Raw genomic sequence first — 12692 nt, forward strand, 5'->3', positions numbered from 1 at the left:
CTTTCGTATGATCACCAAGACTCGTTTCTGTTTCCACAACTTGTAGAAAAAAAATATATTCCAGCCAATATAGAGTATCGATTGATAAAAGCAACAGATAAATAGATGACAGCACAATCCATTCAAGGAAAAGGAAAAATACTGTAATAGCTATATAAGATAAAAAAAGAAATTTCAATAGAATGAATTTTCCTGAACGAATGAAGAGAAATATTTATCTAACTTCAACGATGTTGATCTAACCTGATTTAAATCTCGAAAGAAAGTACAATCTAAATTGAATAAAAAATCAAATAAAACTATCATACTTTTTCTTCATCAATCTATAATTCCTTTAACCTAAAATCTTCTGAAAAAATAAAGAAAAATATGATAACCTAATCTAAACGCAACAGTTTATTTAACGTAACCTGAACTAACTTAAATTTCCATAAAAATGTAATCTAAATCAATCCGAAACAAAATTCCTTTAATCTAATATCTCTTGAACGAATTAAGAAAATATTTATCTAATTAACATTATTTAACATCGATAGTTTATCCAATTATTAATTTAATCTATATTTAATCTCGATAAAAAAATGTAAATCTAAAATTTGTCAATTTTCTTTCCAAGATCTATTTAAAATCTAAAACTTACTTAACTTAATAACAATCGAACTGAATATTTGAAAATTAGGATAAATATGTGTGTTGCATATCAAGAATTATGGATGACGGCGTTCAATTAATAATTGTTCGATCGAAGGTACGAAATGACGGGACAAATATTTGGACGGAAGTGGTTTCCGGACGAGAGCGATTTCATCGAGTCCCAGGAGGCACGTACTTGCACGAAGACTTCGGACGCAGCTTCCCCTCGCTCCTTTCATCGCGGCGGAGTTCAACAAGTTCGACAATACCGGCTCATCAGGCCATTGTCGGCCCGGCACAATAGTGGGCGGTGGCCTTTTCGAAAACGCGCACAACAATACCGATCTAGCCGTGGAATGCATTTCGCGCACCTTCCACTTCCCGTCCACCGCTTGTCCTTCCTTCCTCTCTTCGCGATTCCTCCACTTGTTTGCCGATTCCATCATTCGAATTATCGTATGCCGTCATTTTAATACAATCCGGGGACCATTTTGTTTGCGCTTCGGCTCTTTTTTTCCGCGATCGATTAAGCAATTTTTCATGTTTTTTCCCCTGGAATATTGATTAAGTTTTTTCATTTCCTCTCTTTTTAACTACTTTCTTATTTAAAAAAAAAAAAAAAAAATTAAATTGTGGCTCGTAGTATTTTCAATCTATTCTAGTTTTTAAAAAAGATTTTTGTATAAAGAACTAGAGATAAAATAAAATGATGGTTCTTTGAGAAAATCACGATACCGTGGATTCTGTCAAAGAAAGATTTAATTAAAGTCTCGGATGATCGTTCCACAATCTTCTTTCACAAAATAGCAAATCAAAGAGATCGAATGACAGAGGATTCAGTTTTTTCTCATTTAAACGGTGAATTTTTCTTCGCGATTATGCTCTCACACTTATTCTATAGATTATGTATGCGCGGAAGGAGAACAGTATCATCTTGTTAGGAAAGATTGGAAAATATTGGCGTGTTTATGACACTTAGGTATCTTGAATGGACGACATCGAGGTCCATGCACATAACCTTTCGCATATTTCATCATCGTACACAAGAGAATCTTTTTGCGTATAATCTTATCACGATTTTTAGGTTAGGATAAAACTATAAGGATCATATTAATATTACTTTATGAAATAAAAGTATTAAATGTTGTATATAACTATAAGAAATATAAGATAACTATTTATATTTAAACTAAAATATAAGATAACTATTTATATATAACTATTTATATTTTTTCTCTATAAATATATGTACTTGTGTTGGTACTTTCTAATGCCAATTCTGAATTCTCTGTGAAGTTCTATTTGTGTCATGAGAACAAGTGTTCTAAACTTTATGGTGATCATAGTTGCAACTATAACTCTTTGTTATATTGTTTGCTTTATAATCAACTCTCAATGTCTGACTTCAATGCTACCACGTCTTGTATACACTACATTTCTACCTTTGGATCTCTGCTTTCCTTTGTGCTTCTGTATGCTCTGATGCATTACTCTACATGAACTAGAATTGTGTTCTAGTTGTAAAGTTAAAAATAAAAAAAGAGAATAGAATAGGAAAACTTGTTTCATTTCCCTTGATAACATTAGGATAATATTGTGCAAACTTGATTTGTTGATTAGGTAAGAAAATGAGAAACAATAAACATGAGACACACACATATTGACTAGAAATACCACATTTACAAATAAGATTATATATCAACACTGTATGTAATACACATTTTTATCTCTATATTATATAAAATCAAATCAGATGATGTTTGTTACAACTTTCAGAATAGTCACTAAATTTTATTTCAACTATATCTTTCAATTCAAACAGCGCCATCTATACTTTAATCATTTTAACTCTCGAAAATAGCATCAGTTCTTAATCACATCATAAATCTTTTTTAACGATTAATAGAAAAGTACGAGAAATTCCATGAAAACAATCAATTATGTTTTTCCACGAAAAGAGAGAATTTTCGCCAATTTTATTCTTCTCCTCTTTGGACAAATTCATTATGGCGTGGGGAAATTTTTCATATTAACGAGAAAATATGATCGATTTATCGATTCGATTGAACAGGAAACTCTTGCAAAGATGATTTGCCTTCCGGCAATGAGAATTTCGCATTCACGTTTGCGAGTTAATTAAGTCGAGATATTTCGGGGATTCGTTAACGAAGTTTCTCACGGTGCGCCTTGAGGCGAGCACGCATGATATTGACTGAGCAGCGTTGTAAACGCGCCTTTCCTACTGCTTCATTACACAAATCGGATTACAGTGGCACTGTGTTCATTCTTCTTCGCTGCGTTTAACCTCTTACGTGGGATATGTTCGTCGTATAAGCGATCGGTGTAGTGATTGACTTGGAGGAAATCTGTGTTCACCGAAGAACTCATTCGTGACAAATCGATGTAAACTTTGGCTATTAACCGTTAAGTAATAAATATTAATCGAAAATATCGAGGTACTTAATTTTTTCGATTGATTTCTTTCCGTCGTAATTAACAATTATTTAGAGAATAGAATTGTGCGTGTAAATCGACACAGTTTATCAATCTATTATTGCAAACCAGTTTATTCGCATTATTAAATGGAGAATTATATCAATGTAAGTCATATTTTTTTGAACAATCATATTTCACAATATTTGACAAAACATATTTCTCTTTAGAAGTATCTTTTTAATATTTTAATATGACTTAATCGATTTATTAACTGAAAATTTGAACAATAAAAAAGTTGTTTAAAAGATGTATTAATTTCTTAAAATTGGTTAAAGAAAAGTATAATTCAACGAAATTTCAAAAATTCAATGAACCTTTTATGTACATTTATTATAAAGAAACTTTTAATAAATGGAATAAATAAAATCACAATTCGTTCTATTCTTTTTTTTCTTTCATGCGAATTTATCCTATTTATCCACTATTCATTATTTTCTATCTAGTTTCACATGCTACTCGTTTTTCATTTATATATTCACTTCTATCATTTTATCGAGCATTCATGGTTCACAATTTCGAGAACATCGTGAAACGCGTACCTTATCGAGTCGGGGATTCGTTATCGGCCACTCGAATTGCCCCGTGAAAAAAACGGAGATTTTCATTTCCCCGGTCGAATAAATAAACAAGCTAAATATTGAAAATTCCCTGACGAAAAGAGCCTCGCGGCTCGCTTTCTCTCGTCCACACGCGAGCTTTGATGAAACATTCCCATTAACGGATCCCCCGTCAAGGGCCAAGGGTGGTCAAGGGAACTGGTGCACAAAGGTTTGCTCGAAAACCGCGACATGCGGGAATTACACACACACACGCACACGTACAAACTTCAACGGAGTTTTCTCTGGTCAACGGCTCGGAACTTTGTGCTATCGTTTCAACTCTCTGAATCGCGTCAAACTTCGTGGTAAAGTCGGCTTTGCGAAAGGGAAAGGTCATTCCCTGCCTCGGTCCTGGTTATTTGGTGCCATTTTTTGGCACTCTTATAAGTCCATTTTATGTCATTTATTTTTTGGAGAATCATTTTCATTGATATTTCGAAAGGATATTTTTTGCTGCATCTTGTCTACTTTGAAAATTATTTCATAAGAAAATATTAAAACACGGAGTATGCTGTTTAATGATTTAAAATAATGCATTATATTTACTAGAAAAATTCACGAAAATCGCCCATCTGATTCTATTAGTGAAAAGTATAAGCAATAATTGTTTTTAAAATGTACCATCAATTCATTGAATGAAAATTTTGAGTTATATCATGTTTTTCTACCAAATATGCTACATAGCTCTTAAAAAAAAATTCATATGAGACGAGTCTCTTAATGAATAATCGTTTTAAAAATTTACACAAATTTAAAATTTTTATATACGGTGGAATAATTTACGATTTGCTTGAAAAGTTTAACAGATTCGGTTTCTATGTAAACGGATATAAACTTTCACGCTTCGAGCGATACGTTTTACGACAAAACCCTGGCTTTGAAAGGATTACGGATTCACGTTCCATATCCCCCGATGGTTTTGAGAGATCCCCCGATTTGTCAAGCTCGTAATATTCATTCACCCGTTAATAGGATCGAGGAGCGATGATATCGCAAATGGTGGATGACGACGTTAATGATGATATAATTACCTTTAACGGCGGCCTCGTAGGATCCTTCCTGAGCTCCGCGTAACGAGCCTCGAAGCTGTCGTCCCAGTATTCCCGGCTGCGCATCCACGATGGCTGTAACAGAAATAAAAGAGGGCGAGTTATACGACGGGGCGACGAATTATTCGACAGGCGAGAAAACCACGGGAAAAAAAAAAATGTTAATAATCTCCTCACTTACGAATATTCGGATTAAAAAATTCAGTGACATTTTTCAGTGACAATTTACTGCGGAAAAAAAAAAGAACAAACTTCTTAAACGTCTATCAGTGTTGCAAATGGAAATATTAATTAAAAGGTTCAAAAGTTTGTGACAAAAATGTCACAAAATTTTTCGATTTTTTAGATTTTTTTAGATTTTTTTCTCCCCTCTAAAAGAAATTTCTTAAATGTCCTGCATCAGTCCTGCAAATGGAAGTAAATTAATTAAAAAGTTCAAGAGTTAAAAATGTCATTAAATTTTTCGATTCGTGTGTGGAAAAAAAAATCGACGAGACGAACACGTGTGATTTTTATCCAGATGTCAAGCGTTACCAGGCGATTTTTAATTAATAATTAATCATTCGGTTTATCGCGACGAATAACCGACGGACGTTTGAAAACTTTAGAACACGATACGACTGTTACTACATCGATGGAATGAGTCATAGAATTTACCTTCACGTGCGATAAGAAAGCGCGAGATTATTAACATTTGGATGAACGAGGTGGAAAAATCGCCCCTCGAACAATTCATCCACGTCGAGTTTTAAAAATTGGCTGATAGGCAATTATCGCGTGAAAATAATTTTAAGTTATAAGTCATGTTGCTTGATAATCGTATCAAATGGAACTGTGACGTTGCAATTTTTAATATTATATGTATTGTGTACTTAATATTATTACGAATAAATGATTATCATTCATCAATCTTCTTATACTTTTTTACATTTGAAAAAAGAGATAGAGAAAAAAAGAAATTGGATTAAACTAAATGATCTTTTTTGATGACAATTTAATGGTAAAAGATAAGAATGATAATTTTAATACGAAATAAAATTTTAGAAATATTTAAATAAACACAGAATTTTTATTTCTATATCCTTTCAGAATAAATTTCTGAAGGGTTCCATTGCAACCAGTTGGCATTCAAACTTTAAAGCAGTGGTTCACAACCTGTTGATCGTCGAGAGTATTTACATCTGAGAAGTGTTTTCGCCACATTTATCTTCAATTGTCAATTTCTAACGTTCATTTATTTCAAGGTAATATTAATCATATTCTAAAACTTCAAACTATGCATATCAAATTAGTTAAACCGATCTTGTTTATCGTTATTCGACTACAATAAAAACACATTAATTTTTAATATTTTTCTTACTTCATGATAAATGGAAAGAATGCAAGTTATTCGAATACTTTGAACATTTTGAATATTACAAAAAAGCGAAGCTCATTTTATAATAATTTAAGTTAAGTTACAAAAGAGGCTCGAAAAAGGTTGAGAGACACTGATTTAGGGGATCGATATCCCCCAAAGCACTTGGCCAACAATTTTTTCCGACGTGTTCGTGTCTTGATAACCATTTGGCCAATTTATTCCGATGGTAACCGTGGCATCAACCTTCTCCTCCTTCTCTTCCTTCTTCTTCTTCTCTGGATCAATTTAGTAGTCAATGACCACTTGGCCAAAGATTTTTCGCGGCAATCAGCCTCGCTTGCCTTCCAAGTCTTTTATCCGCTCGACACCTGGCGAAGCCCTCGAGTGGTTCGATAAGTCAACTTGCAGGCAGTGGCCACTTGGCCAATATTTCACAGAAGCTGGTGGTTGGCTTCTCGCTACTTTTCACCCACTTAATACTCTGCCCATCGAGACCCCTCCTCTTCCTGCTCTTTGATTATTGAAACAATTATATTACAGTTCGAGGACGACGATTGATCGATCCTTGAAATTTCAGCAGTAAAACTTGAATCGATCGTTTGTTCAAAATAAATAAATAAATGATAACTTCCGAGTCTTAGTTTTTTCACAAATTATCGATGTTCTCTTCGAGTGGTCGTTAGTTGGTTAATTGGCAATCGAGACTGCATGCAACTTTTGGTTTAATGAGTTTATTTGAATCGAGACTAATCGATCTTGATTATTTTGGATCAATCCTTTATTCGATTTTTTTTTAAATTGATCTATAATTATTTGTATAATTATTAATCTATAATTATAAATATATAATTTTTTTTTATATATGTATTTTATAAATCAATTCGATCTGATCGTTTCGTCGATTATTTTTAATTGTATCTCAAAATGGCTTTCGATCTAATTTCCAATTGAATTGATTTTTCTTCATAAAACTTGTACACAGTTGATTATTAACGAAAAGCGTCTTGATTTTGGATCAATCCTTTGCTCGATTTTTTTTTTTAAATTGATCTATAATTATTTGTATATTTGATAAATCAATTCAATCTGATTGTTTCGTTGTTTCGTCAATTTTTAATTGTATCTCAAAATGGCTTTCGATCTAATTTCCAAATGAATTGATCTCGCTTCATAAAACTTGTACACAGTTGATTATTAACGAGAAGCGTCTTGATTATTTTGGATCAATCCTTTGCTCGATTTTTTTTTTTAAATTGATCTATAATTATTTGTATATTTTATAAATCAATTCGATCTGATCGTTTCGTCGATTGTTTTTAATTAATATCTAAACAAAGATGGCTTTCAAATGAATTGATTTCATTTCATAAAATTTGTACACGGTTGATTATTAACGAGAAGCGATGGATTAGGTTAGATTAGGAGATCTAATGGGTTGAATGAAATTTCGAAAGGGTAGTTGCGTGAAAACTTCTTCTCTCGTGGCTGTTCGCGTTTTCCTTATCGGGTCAGGTATCGTGTCGAGGCAATTACGACGATAATGAAAATGCCGCTGTTTAATGAAATGTGAATGGAAGACGAGCGAGTCGAAATGATCATCGAATCTGAAGAAATTCTCATTTTCCAGCATTTATTCCATTTATTATTATTATTATTATTATTGAGGATATATGCAACATATAAAATGTTAATATTATTTAATTTTATACTTTTAAAAAAATATCTTATATTTATTATATATACAAAATATCTTATATTTATTACTCTCTTTATTACATAAAAATTTCGATCTATTTGTTAAACAACTTAAATTTACTTAAAATTTAAAATTCATTTGTTTAAATTTTTAAAATTAGAATAAGTATCTTTACGCGTTTACAAATAAATTGCAATTCAAAAAGTGGAATATGTAAATTATTGAATTAAACAATATAAAATATCCAATAAAATCAAAAATATATATATATAATTTAATCTCGTGTATCATATTTCATATCATATTTGTTTTCAACGTATTAACACCAAAATTAAAGGATAATTAAATGTTATAATAGAAAAAGGCTTTAGAAAAAATTTTCCTCTTCTTTTTTATTTATATAAAACTGTTGTAATTCATTCCTGGAAAAAAATTACTCCCTTAAACTTGATAAATTGTTTTATCATAAAATGTCCATTAAAATCAAAAATTAAATTAAATACAAAAAACTTTGGAAAAAATTTTCCTCCTTTTTTTTATATTATTATTTCTACAAAATTACTCTTAAACACACGATAAATTATTTTCAAACGTTATTACAGCATTATTATAATAAAATACATCCGAAATTCTAGACTCGAGGAGAGAGAGACTGGCTCGCTGAAACCGATCCTCTTCCATGGTCTTCCCTGGAATCCTGGAGAACGGTTCGAGCAATTCGATAGCCATTAATTTCGAAGGTGGAACGAGGACATCAGGTGTCTCTTGGGGAAGAGGGATGATCCTGGAAACGGTAAACGAGCTGACGAAAGGGAAAGGAACGGTTCCAACCATGCAGGAATTCGTAGACTGAAAGAAGACAAAGTTGGATAAAAACAATTAGAGATGAAAAAAAAAAAAAGAAAGAGAAAAAGAAACGTCGAGATGGAAGTGGCACATACGGACTTTCTTCGAGTGATTTATGGTCTCTGAAGATGGTCAAAGAGAATACGTTTCAGATATTAGGATTTTTGTTATCGATATTTTATTCCACTTATATTGTCTTCCCTATATATCTATACAGAAAAACAAAAATTATTATCGTATTGATAAATGATACTAGATATTTAATTAGACAGATCAAGGATTTTTATTATCTCAATGTCTCCTCTCCTCCACACAATTTTAACAAGAATTTGGCTTATGGTGTTTGGAATTGATGCAAAAAATTAAGGTTTCCTTGGAAACCGTTACAATTAATAAAAATACAATTGAATTTAAGCAATTCACTTATGGATCTGATCCATAAAAAAATATCGAAATACTTCTTCAAAAAAGATTATCAGAATAACAGTCACCAATAAACTATTATTATAATAATTTATTTCTCCCTCGTACAATCGAATAAGTTTCATCCTTCGAATCCTTCAAAAGAAAAAAGAAAAAAAAAAGCAATCCAATCGTTTAAAGATCGATTCGAGGCGTAACGCAGTTGAGAGAATCCCGCTAGATAAACCGGAAGATAGATAGCCATTGAAAATAAAAGGGGAGACGTTTATCGTGGACAGTAGGAGAACGAGTCTTCCTCCATCGCCGGTCCAATTTCGTTAAATGCGCGAGAAGATCGATCGGGGGGAAAAGAAAGGAGAGGGAGCCGCCGTCAAATAATGCAACGGTTGGTGAAGAAGACCGTTTCGATGGATTATAGCCAGGCTTGGAACCGAGCTTTTCGCTGTTTAATTAACGTCACAGGGATTAACTCTGTTAGCGGGAGGAGAGAGAGCTTGGATGATCAACGGATAATCGGGCCTGTCCGCTTAGAGTGGAGTTCTTCTCCCCTCCCACGGATTGGTCGGCAGAAATTCAATTTCACATGGCTGGCACGGTTGAAAATATCAGATCCCGGGGCGTCGGGATTGCACAAAGCCTGGAAACTCTCGAAACTCGGAGGAAAAGTGAGATTTAGGGACTTTCGTCGCGTGCTAGGGATTATTTCGGGCGCCACCGTCGCTCAAGGTCGCCAACTTTATTACCGAGACTTTCCTAGTTTATTAGGAGATAGAGTTTCTCTGCCGTGTTTTCTTTCTTTTCCTTCTCACCAGTGTGTGGAGTTTAAAAACTGTTTATGAGTTAAGTAACCGATATTGTTTTATGGAAAATCTTTCTAGAACAATTTTGACGGAGCTTAAAAGTTCATCGGTTCTCCGTTTAAATAGAGACACGTATCGAGGTATACCGTTGAATTTTGAACGTGTGTTGGGATTCGAGGGAATGGAAACTAATGGTGAATGAGGTTAAGTTATAGCTTCTTATTTATTTTCTCTTAGTTATCGTGACGAAGCAGAAACTCTTTACAAAATTGATCGTAAATTCAACATTCTGGCGAGATTTTACGACAAACTTTTGACGAGCTATTACACCGATCAATAATGCAAGATTAATTTAATCCAAGATATATTTTCAAGGTAGAGATTTGTATTCTTTATCGAAATTAATTCAAGAAATCCCTAACTATTTTCTTCTTCGTTCAACCTTTAAATTTGAGATTGATCGGAAACAATAGATTTTATAGGTTAGGTTAACAAATGTCGTTAAAATGACAAAACACTTTCTTCCCCTTCTAACTCGCAACTCACACTCGAACAAAGTTTAATACAAATCGTTTATTATATTCACCCTCCAAGAAGAAATTCCCCGTTAAAGAGTAATACCAAGAATAATTCGAGTCGATCCGAACAATTGAAACGACCAGCTTCCTGTATCCATCTTTTAATTAAATTCAATCTCGTTCGCGTCGAAATAGGAGGCCCGATCAACCCTGTTTTTAATTAAAGGATACAATTTTCTTTCTCTCTCTTTTCTCTTTTTTAAATTGCCACGCGAGAAGGAAATATTTTCCACGGATCGTTTGGCCAGCGGCCAAAAAGGAAAGCGGGAGAGGAAATTCAATTCTCCGTGGCTCCGCGTGGGGGGGACAAGGATACGCGATAATTATTTGCGCTCGGCCCTGGAAATATTAATTTCAAGAAACCTCTTCGCCCTATCCGCGGAAGAGGAATTTTCTGGCGGAAAGGAGGAGAGAGAGAGAGAGAGAGAGAGAGAAAGAGGAAAAATATGTACACTCTCCTTCTTCCTCGCATTAAAACTCGCGTAGCCGGGAAATTACACTTGTACATCCCATTTTTTCGGGACGGTTTTTAAAATTTCTTTTTTTAAAGAGCTTCAGCTACGTCACGGAAATGTATTATATTAATAATTATATCGGATCTTGTACGAGGATCTTCTTTGGAATTTCAATTTGGTGAAGAAATTTTTATCTATTTATTAATTCTTTTTTTTTCTAATTGTATGTAAAATATCGATAGAAACTTTGGATTGGGTTTTTTTGCGAAAAAATTGTTTCAATTTAGTTTTATTGCGCTTTTTGGAAATTTGAAATTGGGTAATGTCGAATTTTGATTTAATTTTTAATTATATTATGGATATAATGCTATATTTGTGAATAATTGAAATTTTTGCGATTTTTTTTAAAATTTATTAGCATTACATTTGAATAGAGAAAATGGTTGAATATATTTCAGTATTTGAAGAAGATTACATATGTAAATGTTGACACGATTATAGAATTTTTTCGCGAAAAAATCCTTGATTTTTCATTAGAAAATGAGAAAATGCCCCGCTGAGAATAATATTTTAAGAGATATTATTAAAAATAATCTAAAATATAATCGATAAGAAGAATGAGATTTTAAATGAAAGCTATTTTACTATTATTTATTCGTTTGCTTGAATAGATAAATAAGAAAAAAATTGTTTAGATATGAATTAACAAGAGCACTATAAAATGGAGAATTTATAATTATATAATAATTTTATGTTACAGTAATTTTTCTAATTAGTTTCATTTCTTTTGTGATATTGTATTTATCTTAATTTTCAAATTTTCATTATATTAATCTCCCCAATGAAGAAAAAATACTTGCAACTTTCTACAATTATACTATTTCAAATAGTTGATCCTTTTATAACTGTTTAAACAAATATCATATTGTACAGAATTAATAATAATGATATACAAAGTATAAAAATCACTCTTGATTAAAATAATTGAAGTCAAGATATATACAAAATATATATAATTACTAACAACAAGTATTAAAACATTTAATTGAAATTACAAGAAAACAAAAATACACAAATAAAAATCAAAAGTGGACATCACAAAAATAATCCTACAACATCAATACTGACTGATGATTTTCCACAATTAATTTTCATTCATACACAGTTCATATTCAACTAAACCCCAAATTACATAACACAAATTATGAAAAATTTCTTGACAAAAATAATACAAACATTGATTCATCTTCCATAATTATATTCACACATACATTCATATTCAAACTCCATAAACTACATAAAACAAATTACCAAATAAATCCCTTTCCTTAAACTCACTTCTCATAAATATTTACACAAATTCCTTCCTGATAACACTCTTCTCTATCAAACACATCCCTAATATACTTTTCATATTAAACAATCTATGTATACACATATATATATATACATATAGTTGCATAACTTTTGGGTTGCATTGCGTAGGGTAAGAGAGTCAATGTATCTCAACAGGCAGGAAGACGAGAAGGAGGAGGAGGAGTGCATCACGGTGAAGTAGAACGTGCTCATCTGTTCCGAGCAGCTGGCTCAATCATGCAGATCACCCTCGCCATACCGTTCGAGGGTAATCTTGGCGCGAGAGTGACTAGAAACCATGAACCATTCCGCGTCAATCATGCGTCAGGAACAAAGGAATGCTTAGCGCACTGGATGTACCCATTTGCCTCCTCCTCCTCCTCCTCGTCGCTTTTGCATCT

General features: G+C 32.5%; 1 protein-coding gene across 5 annotated transcripts in view; it reads right to left on the reverse strand.

Annotated features, from left to right (window-relative positions):
* LOC412838 (alpha-mannosidase 2) overlaps window positions 1–12692 on the reverse strand; it is a 140234-nt gene that overhangs the window by 24731 nt on the left and 102811 nt on the right. For all 5 annotated transcript variants that reach the window (XM_396290.5, XM_006563772.3, XM_006563771.3 and 2 more), the window contains one exon: window positions 4760–4852. In XM_396290.5, the coding sequence (XP_396290.2) occupies window positions 4760–4852 (93 nt within the window). The remainder of the gene's footprint in view (window positions 1–4759; window positions 4853–12692) is intronic.

The sequence above is a fragment of the Apis mellifera genome, linkage group LG8, assembly GCF_003254395.2.
Source record: "Apis mellifera strain DH4 linkage group LG8, Amel_HAv3.1, whole genome shotgun sequence".
Taxonomy (NCBI): Eukaryota; Metazoa; Arthropoda; class Insecta; order Hymenoptera; family Apidae; genus Apis; species Apis mellifera.